Source organism: Podarcis pityusensis (assembly GCF_964106645.2).
Source record: "Podarcis pityusensis genome assembly, chromosome: Z".
NCBI classification, from domain to species: domain Eukaryota; kingdom Metazoa; phylum Chordata; class Lepidosauria; order Squamata; family Lacertidae; genus Podarcis; species Podarcis pityusensis.
In genome coordinates, this window is record NC_138044.1 from 9,688,982 (window position 1) to 9,707,133 (window position 18,152).

Genomic DNA, 18,152 nt, shown 5'->3' on the forward strand with positions numbered 1-18,152 from the left:
CTTCACAGGGTACAGAAGGGTTTGTTTTGTTTTTTGCCTGAGGGACACATTCCCTTTCTGGCTACATGCCAGGGGTGGGCGGGGCCAGAGGCAAAAGTGGGTGGAACAACAAATCTGTTTTGCCTATGTCTGTAGGCTAGCTTCTGCACACATTCAGAGACCCCTCTGTCCTCCACCCACACAACAGGCACGATCAGGTTTTAAGGACACATTCCAGCCTGGCAAATGCACTCAGGGCGCAAGGCCAGGGAATGGGAGACCGCACCTTTGCAATCGTGGGGCATGTTGTTCTAAATGATTTGGCTCAAGGATGCATGAACCGAATGAACACTGGGGCCAACAGCAGCTAAGATCTTGCACTTTATTATTTCATTGTAGTGGAGACAGAAAAAGGGTGGGAGGAGTGTACAAATTTATACAAAACTTGATCTTCCCACTTAACAAAGTCAATTTAAACAATGAAACAAGCCCAACCAGAAAGCAAGGTTCGGGAGCTTGCAGGCCCTTCAGATACCACTAGACTACAATTCCCATCATCCAGGAGCGCTTGCCCTGCTGGCTTGGGGTTGGTGGGAACGAGAGTCCAACAACCAATGGAGGGCCACATGTTTTCCCCACCCCTACTTCAAAAGCCCACATTATGATCTAAACAACAACAACCACCAGGGAACTCGTTAAGCCCACTAGGAAAATAATTTTTCTCTCCTAAAAATATATATGTATACATATAGAAATATGTTCTGTAAGTCAACATGTCACGATGCGAGGAGTTCCAAAGATGTCAGCCATTTACTAACTGCTACGGGACAACACTTTAGGGAGTGAGGGGGCCATGGGGGCTTAGTCTTTGGTGGCCGCGCTCTGCAACCGCTCCTCATTGCTATAAACCTCGGGCTCGTCCCCGGACTCATTGAGGAGGACAGTCCTCACAATGGCCTCCGTAACGGCATATGGGTCGCAGTTGGCAGAGGGGCGGCGGTCCTCAAAGTACCCGCAGCCATCCTGCCCAACTTGGCGGGGGATCCTGATGCTGGCCCCACGGTTGGCAATGCCGGCCGAGAACTCGAAGATGTTGGAGGTCTCATGTTGGCCCGTCAGCCTCCGGGAGTTGTCCTGGCCCCCGCGAGGGTCATACATGCGGATGTGGTACTTGTGGCGTTTGCTCAGCTTGTCTATGGCAGCTTCAATGAACCTGAAGAAGAGAGGCAGAAAAAAAATACGCATTGAGGAACTGCAGGCACACCAAGGAAAAATAAGCAAAAAGTATTGGGGGCGACTGTGATGGCAGGGCAGAGACAGTGCATCTCTGGAGAGCAGGCCAATCACAGACTCAAGCGTCAGATGGAGCACATTAGAAAAGCAAGACAAAGAATATTTACGTTCAGGAAAACTTCTTGAAATTATGGCACAGACGGCATCACACTCTCCTCTGCAAATGTCAAAAATGTGTGTGTGTGTGTGTGTGTGTGTGTGTGTGAGACAGAGAGAGAGAGAGAGAGAGAGAGAGAGAGATTGAGATTTTGTATACAGTGGTACCTCGGGTTACAGATGCTTCAGGTTACAGACTCCGCTAACCCAGAAATAGTACCTCGGGTTAAGAACTTTGCTTCAGGATGAGAAGAGAAATCGTGCGGCGGCGGTGCACCAGCAGCAGGAGGCCCCATTAGCTAAAGTGGTACCTCAGGTTAAGAACAGTTTCAGATTAAGAATGGACCTCCGGAACAAATTAAGTTCTTAACCTGAGGTACCACTGTATATAACTTTAAGATGGGAATATGTTGGTAGATGATTTCTGGAAACCTATTCTGACAGTGACCATAAATTTACAAAAGCAAACCACTGATCACTGTCCAAAATTAGTCCTTCTGAATATTTTTGATTGTACAAATGGTAGATATTGTCAAAAGAATTGATACTATGTATGATCTTGGCAACTTGAATTGTAACTGGAACTCAACAGCAATCTTTTCTTACATTAATTTATGTATTTCCCCTGAAAGGGACAGCACCAAATCTTACACTGGAAGCTTGGTGGTACTCCCTCTGCAATATAGTTTTAATGGGGAAAATTACATACGATTTGAGGAGCAGGAGCCTCCAGACACCTTTTGCACAATTTGGCATTTGCTCATTATATAGGCGCAAGCGGAATCACCACCTCCAAGGCTGTCCTTGCTACAAGCCTGGCAAATACAGAAGCACACCTGACAGTCAAACAGCCAGAGGTGGCTTGTACCGCCTTGCCACCGGAGGCAAAATGGGAAAGCGCCACCTCCTGGGCACTCCCACTATTCCCCCACCACTTCAGCCATACTCCAGAATGCCCCCCACACCTGTTTGCCAAGAGGCCTGGCATTCTGCATGGCGTCGCCACTCATCTTCTCTGCCCAAGGTGAGCGAGAGGATGGCAGAAGTGGAAAGAATGGAGTAGGTGGGCTACAGCAAAAACACCGGGGTAATAATAATAATAATAATAATAATAATAATAATTTATTATTTATACCCCACCCATCTGGCTGGGCTTCCCCAGCCACTCTGGGTGGCTTCCAACAAAATATTAAAATACAGTAATGCATCAAACATTAAAAGCTTCCCTAAAGAGGGCTGCCTTCAGATGTCTTCTAAAAGTCTGGTAGTTGTTGTTCTCTTTGACATCTGGTGGGAGGGCGTTCCACAGGGCGGGTGCCACCACCGAGAAGGCCCTCTGCCTGGTCCCCTGTAACTTGGCTTCTCGCAGTGAGGGAACTGCCAGAAGGCAAACAACTTAAGCAAGCAAATGGAGACAACATTGCTGCAGTGTTTGAGCTCCACCCACAGACCCTCAAATGACCCACTCAAGTGCCCTATAAGGGAAAGTCCACTCACTTGATACCCCCTTTCTGCCTTGTTTCTTTCGTGCTGACATTGGTGTGGCACCCAGCGCCATTCCAGTTGCCGGTTATTGGTTTTGGATCCAAAGTGGCGATGACCCCAAAGTCTTCGCAGACCCGATGCAAAATGTATCTCGCCATCCACAGGTGGTCACCCATCTCAATACCTTCGCAAGGCCCCACCTGGAATTCCCACTGCAGGTGGAAAGAGATGCTGTTAGTGCAAAATGAAACAGGTTCCTAGTCTTCAAGGTTGCCAAACACACTCTACCAGGGCAGAGGTGCCCGTAAAAGAAAAGAGGGCTGGAGCAGGTGGTAGATCAAAGCTTCAGGCTGGGAAGTCAGAGCAATAAGGGAAAGCAATAAGCTGTAGTAAGAGCCAACAACTGGCAGGCCACATTTAGTGGGCATATACAGCTCTTGATCACTCCTCCCACCCTCTGTAAGGGGACCCAGGGAATGCACACTTCCTCATCACAGGGACGCAGGAAACTGTCTTATACTGAATCAAACAACTGGCCCATCTAGTTCAGTCTTGTCTACACTGACCAGCAGCAGCTTCCTTTCTCACCCAGCCCCACCTGGAGATGCTATTGGGGTTGAACCTGGGACTCCTGCATGCAAAACAGATGCTCCATAAGTCCTCTTTCTACATACCTGAGAAGGCATGACTTCAGCATTGGTGCCACAGATCTCCACACCAGCATAAATGCAGGCCCTGTAATGGGTCTCCACTATGTCACGTCCGTACACCTTGTCGGCCCCAACGCCACAATAATAAGGTCCTAGGAAAGAAAAAGCACATGACACATACAATTAGACTGCTGCTTTGTTAGGAGATATGTGCATATCCAACAGGAGGTGCCATCTTAGGAAAGAACTGCATAAGAAACAAAGACAGAGAGACAGGGACAAGGGAATGTCTCCCCTAAGTTGGAAAAACCGCCATTGGGATCTATCTCCTCTTCCTTACACACAGTCTTCACCTGTTAAAATGTTAGGTCCATCCTTTGCTTTTTAAAAAGAAAAAGAAAAAAAGGTGCCAGTACTCAACATGAATTTGTTATAGAAAGTGCTGTATTGAGTACTCTTGAGTACCTCCAGGAAAAAAGCATTGGGTCCCAGCACTTGCCAAGATTTATTTATGACATAGCAAGTAACACCTCCAGACTTTACCTCTGTTTATAGCTGTGGCCCTTTTGATTTTTTGGACTACAACTCCCATCATTCCTGACCATTGGCCAAGCTGGCCAGGACTGGTGGAAGAAAGTGTTTGACAATATATGGAGGGCCAGAGGGGCCCCGCCACTTATCTCTATATAATAAAAACGTAAGGTTCCCCCATTGGAGGATTTGAGGCACTGTGTCGCAATCTGGATTTGCGTGAAGTCAGGGCAGGAGGAGTGGAGCAAAAGCGAAGGCAGACTACAACAGAACAGCAGTGGCAAAAGCATGGGAGAAAGGGAGGTGCACTGAGAAGGGGGAAAGCAGTGACAGAAAAATGTTGAGGGGGCTGGCTGAGGGCAGGCTTAAGTTGGTAGGGTAGTGCCCTACTTGCCCTAACAAAGCAGCCTCCACTGGTTGCCCCAGTTTAGAGACTTGCTTGCAAGGCGCATGGCAAGGGCAGAACACTCTTTGCTGAAAGGGCCTGGCATGCACCTTTCAGTAATCCCTCACATGAAGGAGGATTTCTCAACCAAACCGGTTAGCGAGTGGAAACTTTTGTGCAATGCCAGGTCAGGCAAGCAACGTCAGGGAGGGAAAGGTCAGATGATTTGCAAGATACACAATGCACAGATGGCAACTGCAAGGCAGCATGCATATCTGTTTGTGTGTGTGCGCACACGTATATAGGTGTATTGCTTGCATCAGCAAGACAGTACGTGATCACATGATTATTCTGAGGCCCTTATCTGTGACTCAGCAGCAGGGACCCATCAATTCGTAGCAGAGTTGGGGAACATTTCTTAGACAACGCCCACATTCCCTCTTGAAGGAACCTTGTGGGAGCCACCTGCCAGTGGCAGGAACAGCCAAAAGTGGGTGAAGCAACAAGTGTTAACTGACTCACATCTCTTCCATCATCCATCCTGGCAAGCAGAAAACCAGGGAGAGGCTTGGACAGTGCATCTGGTCCCACAGGGCAGGAACATAGAAATGTGGGAAGCTGCCTCGTACAGGTTAGATCTTTGGTCCATCTAGCTTATTATTGTCTGCAGTGACTGCAAGCGGCTCTCTAGGTTTTGAGTCAGGGACGGTTTCCCACCCCTACCTGTAGATGCCAGGGACTGAACCTGAGACCTTCTGCATGCAAAGCAGGTGAACTACCACCAATGTTTTTCATCTCCGAGTTATATAGGATCTTGACAGGCAACCATCTTGACTTATGGCATAACAAACATCTACCAAAACCTTTAGGGGAAAGGGGACTATTTGTGAATTCTCCTGCTAGCAACAGGCAGAGGTTCAAAGACTGAGCTCCCCTGGCCCCCGTCAGAAAACCCCACCCTTGCTGCAATGGCATTTTATTTTCACCAAGCTTGGCAAAGCTCAGCAACATCTTTTGTCTGTTGCTCTGCCACTTCCTTTCCCCCTCCTCACCATACTAATTAAATTAGGCCAAGAAACACATGAAAGGTTCTTTTTCCTCCTCCCTCCCCATCCCTTTTTACTTTTGTGTCATGCCTTTTAGATTGTTAAGCCTGAAGGCAGGAAGGGTGAAATGAAATTTGGGAGCCTTATTTGACTGAAGAGCAGGATGCTTCAAAAAAACTAATCAAGTAGTCCAAGGGCTTCGGGTGGCGCTGTGGGTTAAACCACAGAGCCTAGGACTTGCTGATCAGAAGGTCGGTGGTTTGAATCCCCGTGAGGGGGTGAGCTCCCGTTGCTCAGTCCCTGCTCCTGCCAACCTAGCAGTTCGAAAGCACGTCAAAGTGCAAGTAGATAAGAGGTACTGCTCCGGCGGGAAGGTAAACAGCGTTTCCGTGCGCTGCTCTGGTTTGCCAGAAGCGGCTTAGTCATGCTGGCCACATGACCCGGAAGCTGTACACCGGCTCCCTTGGCCAATAAAGCGAGATGAGCGCCACAACCTCAGAGTCGGTCATGACTGGACCTAATGGTCAGGGGTCCCTTTACAGGATGCTGCTCATTCTTGCAGTATATATGTAATACAACATTAAAGCCAAAGAATTTTGCGGTATGTCTGATATGGTGCCAGCCAGAAGGCACGTCCTCTCATACCCCTACCTGCATCCATCCATTTCAGCTGAAAGCCTTATTCTTCTTACCTTGTGGGCCTGGAAAACCATTCTTGGGCCAGCCATATGGGTGCCCATCGACACCCAGCAAAGTGTATTCTTGCTCCATCCCAAACCAAGGCTGACTCTCTTTGACCATGTCCATGATTATCTTGCAGCTGCTCCTCAGATTGGTTTCTGCAAGGAAGAAAAGTTATGTCAACACGCCATTTTGCTTCAAGCTCAAGGTTTGCAGGTGTGCAAAGGCTATTATTGGTTGTCCAACTTGGAGGACATGGAACACTGAATAAGACCTCACCTGCCCGCTTCCGGTTGTATTTCAGAACCTCACATAAGACAAGCTTGTTGGGGTCAAGGGTAAAAGGGTCTCTGAATATCTTAACGGGGATCAAGAACATGTCGCTGTTGGAGCCTTCAGACTGGCCTGTGCTGGATCCGTCAAAGTTCCATTCTGGGAGATCTGCAGGAGGGATTGAAATAAAGGTGTTTTAGGTATCACTCCACTGAATCCAGACCTATTAGAGGCTGGCCGGGGGGAAATGCTTGGTGAGAATAAGGGCCATAGCTCAGAGGTAGAGCACCTGCTTTACATGCAGAAGAACCCAGGTTCAATCCCTGGCATCTCCAGGTAGGACAAGGGGAGACACCCTGCTTTTGCCCCAGCTGTGGAAATATCCTGGAGAGTCGCTTCTAGTGAGCAGCAATAATACTCAGCTACGTGAACCCATAGACCAGGCATAGGCAAACTCCGCCCTCCAGTGTTTTCGGACTACAACTCCCATCATTCCTAGCTAACAGGACCAGTGGTCAGGGATGATGGGAGCTTTAGTCCCAAAACATCTGGAGGGCTGAGTTTGCCTATGCCTGCCATAGACAGACCCTGCATTTATTTATTTATTTAACCAACTAGCTAACTAACTAACTAACTAACTAACTAACTAACTTATTAATTAATCAATCAACTCCTTGGAGTGGGGAGTTTATATATACATAAACTAAAACCCCTAAGCAGTTTGCATAGAACAAAAAGAAAATACACTTAAGGGAGTAAAAAAATATTAAAAAACAGAAAAACTATTTTCCAACAGAAAAGCAGAAACATTTATCAAAATATAAATAAAACCAGCAGTTGTTTTTGTTTTTAAACACATTTATGCCTAATAATAAATTTAGATGTCTGGGGAGCCTGACTTAAGCAAGCTGACCAGTTTTTAGTAGGTTCCAAGAACAACACATTAAAAGCACCCTGCATAATAACAAGAGGCAGGGAGTTCCAGAGAGGAGGTGCTGCTGCAGTAAAAGATGCAACACATTGCCAGTGCACAGCAAACAGTATGTGGCATTAGGTGGTATAAAGCAGCTTTTTCGCTTCAGTCCAGACCATCAGCTGGGAAAACTGGACCTGGTCAGCAAGACAGAGCCTTGTCTCCCCTACCTGCTGTGGTCCAAATCTGACGGCACAGAATAAGTCACTTTGCAAGGGGCCTGTAAAGAGCCCTGCCTTGTACTCCGGAGCCCTGAAAAATCAGCTGATCATCTGGTCTTCTAAGCATCATGCTTAGGAAGGGGCTTGAAAAGACCCACACTCTGTGACCTGAAGTTCTGATGATCAGCAGTTCAGTGCCACTTTAGGAGCCCATTTTGGGCCAACTCAGCAGCCTTTCCACACTTCAGGCACCAGAGGGAAGGGCTTCAGCTCAGAGGGAAGGTTGAACATCTGTCTTGCACACAGAAGGCCCCAGGTTCCATTCCTGGGACGTCTAGGAACGCCTGAGAATGTTCTGACGAGCTGCTGCAAATCAGTGTAAAAAAAAACTGAACTACATTAACCAGTGCCTTGATACACTACAAGTAAATCTCATATGTTCTTATGATGTCAGGTGGATGAGACCTGGCCAAATATATGAGGACTGGTAGGCCTCATTAAGTCTGCAGTCTAGAGGTTCCTCACACATGATTGAATGAATGGGTTACTCACCTTGGGGTGACATTTCCCTGTAAAAAAGCCTAACAGACAACTCCCCTTAAGATGCACAAGAGGGCATCAAAAGGAACCCAGCCCTGCTTCTTCCACTCCCTGTAATCAAAGCTGGCAGGTTCATTCATGTACCTGTCGCTAAGCATTTGCATAGGCCAAGTGGCATCCACATTAACTGCAGCCCAGCCTGCAGTTGAGAATCCCCAAAAGGAAGTAAAAAGTCGCTTCCAATTACATTGGCAAACATTTCAGGAAGCAAAAGTAGAAAATAATAATAATAATTAAGCCAGGTGTCTGGGGACCTGCCTGTTTAGAAAGGATTCTGCAAGTTTCTAGCTCCTAACACTAGATTGCTACTTGGGTGAGACTATGCTGGGAGTCGACAGATCCAAAGCTGGACTGTAAACAGGTAGAGAGAACAGAGGAAGCCACACTGCACAAGGTGTTGGAACTTTTAACCACAAGCAGAGCCACCAAAGAGAGCAGGAATAAGGGAACCTCAGGCCCAGAGGTTGAATGTGGCCCTCAAAGCCTTTCTATCTGGCCCTTGGGACTCTCCAAACCACACTTCCTACTGGCTCTGCTTTGCACCATTCCCTGAGTGTTTTTGCCTGGGTGGGATGTGTCCTTGCCCTTTGTTGTGCAGAAACTAGCCTGCACTACAGAGGTGACATGTAACACCCAAAGCTCTGCCCACTTGTGCCCCTGGCTCCTCCTGCCACTTGCATGTGGCCTCCTGGAAGGTTCTCCAGAGGGGAACTGAAAGAAAAGGTTCCTTGCCCCTGCAAGAGAGGATGAGGGCAACCGCCGCCCAGCCTTACCTTCAATGGTCTTTGGTTCCTGGCTCAGTGTTCTGGTTTTACAGCGAAGGCCTTCACCAGTTCCATCGATCCAGATGTATGTGACCAGCACCTTGTCCCCCAAGGGCAGCTTCATGTACTGGTCCCTGACCACCTTGTTCAGCTTGGAACTGTGTGACACAGACATGGTGGCAACCTAGGGAGGAGAGGAAGGAAGACGTTTTAGATTCCCTTCAAACTGTGTGTGAGTTTCAGAGCTCATCTGCTGGGGTAAATGACCAAACCTTCCTTGCGCTGCTAGGTGAACGAAGCGATAATAAGGCTTGCTTATAGTGAACAAGAGGGACGCGGGTGGCACTGTGGGTTAAACCACAGAGCCTAGGGCTTGCCGATCAGAAGGTCGGCGGTCCAAATCCCTGCAACGTGTTGAGCTCCCGTTGCTCGGTCCCAGCTCCTGCCAACCTAGCAGTTTGAAAGCACGCCAGTGCAAGTAGATAAATAGGTACTGCTCCAGTGGGAAGGTAAACGGCGTTTCCAGTGCACTGCTCTGGTTTGCCAGAAGCGGCTTAGTCATGCTGTCCACATGACCTGGAAGCTGTACGCCAGCTCCCTCGGACAATAAAACAAGATGAGCGCTGCAACCCCAGAGTCGGTTTGCCTTATAGTGGACAATACTGAGCTAGATGGACCAACGGTCTGTATGAGGCAGCTCCCTGTATTCCTAGGCAAATGAAAGCACCACCAAACTTGCACAACTGGTCTCTTCCCCTCAACATCTCTTTTCCCAGCCTCACTCCCATTAAGCAATTGGAACCTCAGCAGCTGTTCCTGAAAGAGGTGAAGGAGCTAGAAGCTTTGGAGGAGGAGGTGTTTAGTATGATTGGATTAACCACACCCCAGACATAAGAGTGGGGCTGCAGGGGCTCAGATCAGAGGTGGAATGAATAGGATTGTTATCTCAAACATCTCACAGCTGAGAAGGAGTTATCTGCTGTGAATCAACCCCACACCTACTAGCTAGCCTGCTCTAGGGCAATGCAAGATTGATTTGTGGGCAGGGGGGACAATGAAAGAGATACCAGACAGGTCCATTTTTACAGTGGTTGAAGATTGGGTTAATACAAGCTGGTAACTTTTGGAAGGAGAATTATATAACAGATTCTTCCTGGGAGGGCCCCCCCATCTCTTTCCTCCCCCCCCAAACCCCTTCCCCATTTATTCATGAAATTCCACATAGTGCTAATAAGCAGTAATATCAAAAAGTTTCCACAACTGCATTCTGCATGCACACAGAATTTTAATTTTTAAAATTAAACAATGGAAGTATCCACAGTTTCAGCTGCATGGGGGGGGGGGGGAGAGACCTCTGACCCTCCAGATCTTGGGTGCCAAATCCCGCCAGTGGCCCACCCAGCATGAACAATAGCGAGGGACAACGTGAGTTGTCTTCCAACAACCTATGGAGGGCTACAGGTTCCTTCCATCCCTGGATTGGCACCTGGAGATTGTAAAGAGGGGGGAAGCTGATGCCGGTGCATTAAAATGGATAAAAAGCTTAATCAAAACAAGAAATAAGTCTGCATCCCTGCACTAAAACGCACTGGGGGGAGGTGGCAGCTATGCTTGTTAAAGTATTGGTTTGGCTTCCTAAACAAGTTTTCAGCCTAAAGTTTTTTCTCCTTGAGCGCCAGTAGAGATCCAGCTAGCAAAGTATCAGGGGAGAAACAGGAACTTGCCAACCACACTAAGCTAACACCCAACAAGGAAGTGGGAAAACAAACACTGGAATTTGTAGGCCAGTTCAATGCTGGAGGAAGCAGCAGAGCTCACCTTAAGGTGACACTAGGCAAATATCTTTCTTTTTTTAAATCTATTTTTTTTGGGGGTTTTCAAAAATTTATAGACATACAACTTACAAAAAGACAAATCACATACATTTCTAATACTGCACACACGTCTGGCTTCCCTCCCCTCCCCTTTGTGATTTCTTTTTAGTTTTACTTTTTATACTTTTTCCATGTTAAAGGTAAACATGGAGGTAAACCGTTAGGTCCAGTCATGGCCGACTCTGGGGTTGCGGCGCTCATCTCACTTTATTGCCCGAGGGAGCCGTCATACAGCTTCCGGGTCATGTGGCCAGCGTGACTAAGCAGCTTCTGGCGAACCAGAGCAGTGCACGGAAACGCCGTTTACCTTCCCGCCATAGCGGTACCTATTTATCTACTTGCACTGTGAGGTGCTTTCGAATTGCTAGGTTGGCAGGAGCAGGGACCGAGCAACGGGAGCTCACCCCGTTGTGGGGATTCGAACCGCCGACCTTCTGAACAGCAAACCTTAGGCTCTGTGGTTTAGACCACAGCGCTACCCGCGTCCCTATTTTCCACATTACTCCATCTTTAAATTATTCTTTAGTTTCTCTTAGTAATAAGTTTAACTTGTTTTACATTAACCCTGTTAATGAACTTATTTGCATTCACAAATTTTTCCAATATTCCACAATTCCCCCCCCCCAATCTTTAATAACTCCCCCCCTTCTTGGTTTCTTATTACACCTGTTACCCTTGCCATTTCAGCACAATCCATTACAGTGGTGCCTCGCAAGACGAAATTAATCCGTTCCGCGAGTGTCTTCGTCTAGCGGTTTTTTTCGTCTTGCGAAGCAACCCTATTAGCGGCTTAGCGCTATTAGCGGTTTAGCGGCTATTAAAGGCTTATCGGCTTAGCAGATTAGCTGCTAAAAGGCTATTAGCGGCTTAGAAAAAAGGGGGGGGGGAGCGAAAAAAAATCTCAAGACTCGCAATACATTTTTGTCTTGCGAAGCAAGCCCATAGGGAAATTTGTCCTGCGAAGCAACTCAAAAACGGAAAACCCTTTCGTCTAGCGGGTTTTCCGTCTTGCGAGGCATTCGTCTTGCGGGGCACCACTGTAATTTAATTAGCCACTCTTCCTTGGTTGCTACATCTTCTTTTCACCTCTGGGCAAAATATATATCTTAGGGCCAAGTGAACTCATGTTCCAAAACAGGCAAAGAACATATTGAGACTTAACAGAATGATTCTTCAGTTTACATGTTAAGACAACGGAGGAGGTGTAAGATGAAGATTTTTTTTTTTATGGGGCATGGCAAAAAATTCATGCCCATTGTATTCTCTCCCTGCCCCCTCCTCCATCCATTAAACAGAAATGATGGGGACTTTTAAGGCTGAAAATTTGAATGGGGAAGCTGTGCCTCCCCCCTCCCCCCCGTTGGGCTCCAACTCCCGCCTCCACCAGCCAAAATGGCAAATGGTCAGGGGTGAAGAGAACTATCATCCAACTACATCCAAGATGCCATAATCCTGATGTAAATAATTTAGGACTCTTGTTACCTTAAAAACCAACTGCACCCCCACAGACTAAACCAGTGCCTTAAGGTCAGCCTTTGAGGCTTTCTGCCCTTTGCACAATCATTCCAGGGCCTTGAGGCAGATAAGGCAGTACAGTGGTGCCTCAGGTTAAGTACTTAATTCGTTCCGGAGGTCCGTACTTAACCTGAAACTGTTCTTAACCTGAAGCACCACTTTAGCTAATGGGGCCTCCTGCTGCTGCCACGCCGCCGGAGCACAATTTCTGTTCTCATCCTGAAGCAAAGTTCTTAACCTGAGGTAATATTTCTGGGTTAGTGGAGTCTGTAACCTGAAGTGTATGTAACCTGACGCATATGTAACCCCAGGTACCACTGCACAGTGGTACCTCAGGTTACAGACGCTTCAGGTTACAGACTCCACTAACCCAGAAATAATACTTTGGATTAAGAACTTTACCTCAGGATGAGAACAGAAATCGTGCAGCGGTGGCGCAGTGGCAGCAGGAGGCCCCATTAGCTAAAGTGGTACCTCAGGTTAAGAACAGTTTCAGATTAAGAACGGACCTCCAGAACAAATTAAGTTCTTAACCTGAGGTACCACTGTAGTGGAGGCTCTCTCTCTGGGCTTCTTCCAAAACTCCAAGCAACAAAGCCATTTCCCTTCTAGTGTTCTAGCATTCTGAGAAAATGTAAGAAAAGTAATATAATTCAGGGGCTACAGGTCTCTTTTCCTTGAGGGGTCCCTTGCTTCACCTGTGCAGCGGAAAACAGCAAGACTTCTTTGCACTCCTTATGTGCCTCTGTGTAGCAGCTGCTGGAAGTCACAAGTGGGGGGGGGGTTGCTGTTGGCTTGGGGCCTAATTGCAGGCTTCCTATTGGGGCATCTGAGAACAAGAAGCTGGACTAGAGGGGCCTTTTGTTCAACCCAGCAGTCAGGCTCTTCTTGATGATTAGCTATTTCAATTTATCTATCATTCACCCTGTTCTTGGGCAGCTTATACAAAGTTTTCAAAATATTTGTAATTTACCGTATTTATGGCCATGTTTTAAAGTTGTTGGCTTTGGGGTGTGTGTGTGAGAGAGGCCTTCCTTTGCAACTCTATAAAACGGGGATTGCTGGATTGTTTTTGTTTCAATTTTTATTATGTAGAGTATTTTGTGCTTTTTATATTGCAAATTAATGTTGTCAGCTGTCCCGAAATCTACAGATATAGGACTGTGTACAAAGCTAAATAAAGAAATCATAACTAAATAATAGTAACAAAAGATTCTACACTTTAAAAATTAGCAGAGATGGAGTGGTATTTAAGTTTGTTGCGTCCATTCATTTCAACAAGTCAATTCTGAATTAAGATTGACATTTTATACAATCCACAATATCATTTTCATGATGACGGTAGAATTGCTTACCACTCTCTCCAGGGAAATCAGGGGTTGATTAATTTTTACATATTTTCAAAACGGTATTTAAAGAGTAATTTATCTTTTGTATTCAATGGTTATTCATCCAGCTTTTCTCTTTCCTGGCACTTAAAACCTATTCCCAGAGGCATTCAAATAGGCTAACAGTTTGTGTTGATGACGTGGTGGAATTTAGTTTGTATATTTTTTTAAAACACTCATTTAAGTGATGATTTTATTCAAACATTGTTCTACAGTAAGTTTTAAATATGCGTCAAATACAGATTCTAGTGCAACAGAACACCTTGGCGGAAGACAGAGTGCACAGAAATGCTGTTTACCTTCCCGCCGGAGCGCTACCTATTTATCTACTTGCACTTTTTGGTGTGCTTTCGAACTGCTAGGTTGGCAGGAGCAGGGACCGGCAAGCCCCAGAGGCTCAGTGGTTTAGACCACAGTGCCACCCACGTCCCAGGTAATATTTTAAAGAAACTACAAATAAATTTCTAATAACTTTTTTTAATCAACATCCAGCCTGATAAAAGAGTCTTACTGAATTCAAAATCTCACTCACTGCTGTTATGATAAATTACATTAATTCATAGCTTTTCACAAGATGCCTGAGTGACTTACAAAACGTGCCCCTCCAACCTCTCACTACCAAGGAAATATAACAAGCAAATAGAAAAGCAACCTACCCAAGGGACAATGACACAAAACCCCACACATAACACTGAGTAAAATAATATAGGTTTTACCACCACCCTCCCCCCCTTTCTCCAACCTTATACTGCATATAACACTAATGTCTCTCCACAAATGTAATTGATCTGTAGCAAACAACTTGAAAAATGAGACAATCCATGTACAGTACTTTTGTAAACTACTAAGATCTTTTTTTAATTTTAATTTTTTTAAAAGCATGCCCCCTCATGAAACCCGCTAAAGGGCCAATACAACCACTAATAACACCAGTAAATGTAAATACGTTAAATATGTTTTGAGTTTTTCACGGTCAGCTTCCTTTTGAAAAAGGCCCCAAGGCTGGTCAATCACCAGCCGGCAGCGCCACGAAGCTGCAGAAAATGCCGGCGCGATTTTCGCCTAAATTCCCGAGAACTACAACTTCAAGCCCGAGAAGAACTTGGCTGGACACAAAAGCAAAAAGTCTTGTTGAACGGCAACCCCCTGGGTGCTTTTACGCGGGGGCGCCCCAAGCGATTTCAGTGGGGGCTACTCGGAAGAAAGCGACTTGACGCCCCCTAAACCGCGCCAAGAGCCCTCGTGGATCAGAAGTTGGGCGAAAACCGTGCATTTCCCCCCTAGGAAGTGGGTCGAGCCTGGTGCGAGAGCGCGCGCGCGCGCAACCTCGACTCAGAGATGGGTAGGCGAGAAATAGAAGAAGCCCCTCTAAAAAGGAGAACCCCGATCTCATCTCCTTTTCACCCCGATTAACCTCTCCATCCGGCGGAACGCGGCTCTGGGGCTGCGGCGCCCGCGAGGCTTTACTCGGAAACAATATACGGATTCACTTCGGGACTTGACTTCCGAGTCGCGGCGCTTTTCGCCCGCTTTCGGAAGGGGGTCGCGGGGAACGCGGCGGGAGCGCACGGGGACGCCTGCCCGATGGCGGCGTACGTACTTACCTCCAGCTGTGGGGGCGTCTCTGGCGCGCTCGGATGGTTTCAGAAGCGCGATCCCAACCCACAAGCTTCGCGGAGCAGCTGCACCTTTGCCGGCTCCTGCCGGCCTTTCTTATAGCCGCCCCCTGCGGACCAGAGGCCGGAGGCGGAGCGAGGGGCGGGGAAGAGGGCGGGCGCCCCCAAACCAGTGTGGGTGCGGCGCTGGAAATACTGTTTTCATGGGCGAAGGCTATCAGCGGCAAAGACGCAGGTTGGCTACTGCTAGTGTCAGAGCCTTTGTGCGCGCGCCTCAATGCCAGTTGGTGGGAATCGCCAGTGCTTTCTAATTATTATTATTAATATTTATTCGTTGCGGTTATCGCTCGCTTTTCCTCCAAAGGACCTCAAGGTGGCGCACGTGATTTCTCCAATTGTCCCGACAAGCCTGTAAGGCAGTGACTGGCCCCAGTTTACCCTGTGAGCCTCCTTGAGGAGGGGAGTTTGAACCCTGGTCTCTTCCAAGTCCTCAAACAACAGGCAAAGGTATATTTTTGGCCACTGTGAGAACAGGATGCTGGAAGAGTGAAGCCTTTTGCCTGATCCAGCCTGACTCTTCCCCCAAGCTGTAGCCAGTGCTAGTCCTGCACAGAGTAGGCCCACCGACTAACCTAGGTACATTGATTTCAATAGGCTGACTGAGTAAAACTTAGTTGGATACAGCCGTATGTTTTTAAACAAATCCTTAGGACAGTGAGGGGAAAACATATTGTAGGGTTGGAAAAGATTCAGGAAATGGGCAGCCGAAATGAAGAAAGGCTGCAGTGTTTGAGCCCTTTTAGTTTAGAGATAGGGCAAGAAAGAGTTAGACATTATAGGAGTCTGCAAAGTAATCCATGGCAGTGGTTGCTGATTGGTGGTCCGTGGATCCCAGAGGGTCCACATAATCCACCCAGGGGTTCCATTCACGTAACAAAAACTACCATAGAGATAATCAAAATTTTCAAATTTTCAAAACCATGTGTCCATGGTTTGGCTTTTGAAAAACAGAGGGTTCACAGTACTTAGCTAATTGGGAAGCACTGATGTACGGCATGGAGAGAGTAGGTAAAGGTAAAGGGACCCCTGACCATTAGGTCCAGTCGTGACCGACTCTGGGGTTGCGGCGCTCATCTCGCTTTATTGGTCGAGGGAGCTGGCGTACAGCTTCCGGGGTCATGTGGCCAGCATGACTAAACCACTTCTAGCGACCCAGAGCAGCGCATGGAAACGCCGTTTACCTTCCTGCTGGAGCAGTACCTGTTCATCTACTTGCACTGGCGTGCTTTCGAACTGCTAGGTTGGCAGGAGCTGGGACCGAGCAACAGGAGCTCACCCCGTCGTGGGGATTCGAACCGCTGACCTTCGGATCAGCAACTCCTAGGCTCTGTGGTTTAGACCACAGCGCCACTCGCATCCCGAGAGAGGGGATAGAGAAAAGTTTTTATGCCTCTCTCATAATAGTATGTGAACATCCAATGACGCTGAGTGTTGGAAGACTCTTGCCCAAAGAGGAAAAAGTACTTTTTCATGTGGCGGCCACCAAACTTAGGGGGTTGGACATACTCATGGAGGACAAGTCTATATTCTAGCTTCACTGTCAGTAGCATTATACCTCCAAATACCAGTTTCTGGGGGTCACAGGTGGGCAGAGTGCCGTTGAGCTCACTACCAGCTTGCAGGCTTCCAATAGGCACCTGGTTGGCCACCATGATAACAGCATGCCAGACTAGATGGATCATTGGCCTGATCCACTAGGGCTCTTCTTATGTTCTTGTGACAAGAGAACAGAACCAAAATGAATAGAGGTGCTCATCCAAAATGAATATAAAGTACGAATCCTACTCTCCACCCCACCTGCACCCCAGTAAAAGATGAGCACCACAAATGGCATAAATCACCCTGCAGTGTGATCTAAGTTAAATACCAAAGTGGAATATATTAGTCTTGTGTCTAAATACTAACTAAAGTTGGACTCTGGGGAGAGTGTACTGCAGATAGGAAGACCCCACGGAAAAGGCCTCTTCTTCTCTTCCATTGCCACCCTCTGCACCTCCTTCTGAAGATGTATATGGAAAAGGGCCTTAGATGATGATGGCAGGGCCTAGGTAGCTTAATGAAAGAGCAGGTAAATAAGTTTGGCCACCTGACATCAAAGGCAAAAATCTCCCCCTCCCACAAAACACCGTAATGGTATGGAAGCCAATGGGCCATGGGCCAGAATTATCCACTCCACCTGAAAGTAGCTGGTTAGTTGAGGATGTGCTGAGGAGTGTACACACCTGACAAGCAGCATCAGCCAATCCTGACTCCCTGATGTGTGTGTACTTAGAGCAGAAATCATAGAACGGGCAACTTGTGGCCTGATGTCATGCAGCTGGTTGTGGTGAGGAGAATGGGGGAAAGGGGTGGCAGAAAGAGACAGGAGGGGGTGCCCTGGCTATTTCTGTTCTTGGCTCCACCCTGTTCTGTTTCTGGGTCCATGCACTTTGTGCTCTGGTTATGGCCTCCAAAGGAGTCTATAAGGGGAGTTTGGCCCTTATCAGAAAAAAAAGGTTCCCCTCTCCTGACCTATAGGACACACAATTTCGGCTCATTCATACATTATGTTATAAAAACCCAGCAGCTTGGATGTACAGTCTTCTACTGTAGGAACTAGTCCCCAGGGACTGCATTACTCTACTGACCTGATTTCATTGTGTCTGATGAAAGAGGTGGTTCCCTGCTTAACAAGTAAGTCAATCAACCAGGATTTGATCAGCTTCCCTCATGATGGCTGTTGGGTGGCACTAGGGTGCCCAGGTGAGTTTCCTTCTCCAGGTGTGTGGTTCAGATGGAGACA

General features: G+C 47.3%; 1 protein-coding gene across 3 annotated transcripts; it reads right to left on the bottom strand.

The window, feature by feature from the left end:
* Window positions 1-347: 347 nt before the first annotated feature.
* LOC308468588 (glutamine synthetase-like) lies at window positions 348-18,133 on the bottom strand. 3 transcript variants are annotated; one of them, XM_080990977.1, is made up of 7 exons: window positions 17,998-18,133; window positions 8,927-9,101; window positions 6,426-6,587; window positions 6,158-6,304; window positions 3,528-3,655; window positions 2,866-3,065; window positions 348-1,192 (listed from the first exon to the last, which is right to left on the bottom strand). In XM_080990977.1, the coding sequence occupies exons 2-7, from the start codon at window positions 9,090-9,092 to the stop codon at window positions 841-843; spliced, it is 1,155 nt and encodes a 384-aa protein (XP_080847103.1). In that variant the 5' UTR covers window positions 9,093-9,101; window positions 17,998-18,133; the 3' UTR covers window positions 348-840. The 3 variants fall into 3 exon arrangements, with proteins under 3 accessions (XP_080847103.1, XP_080847102.1, XP_080847104.1); XM_080990976.1 differs by lacking the exon at window positions 17,998-18,133 and adding an exon at window positions 15,299-15,452; XM_080990978.1 differs by lacking the exon at window positions 17,998-18,133 and adding an exon at window positions 13,005-13,026.
* Window positions 18,134-18,152: the final 19 nt, after the last annotated feature.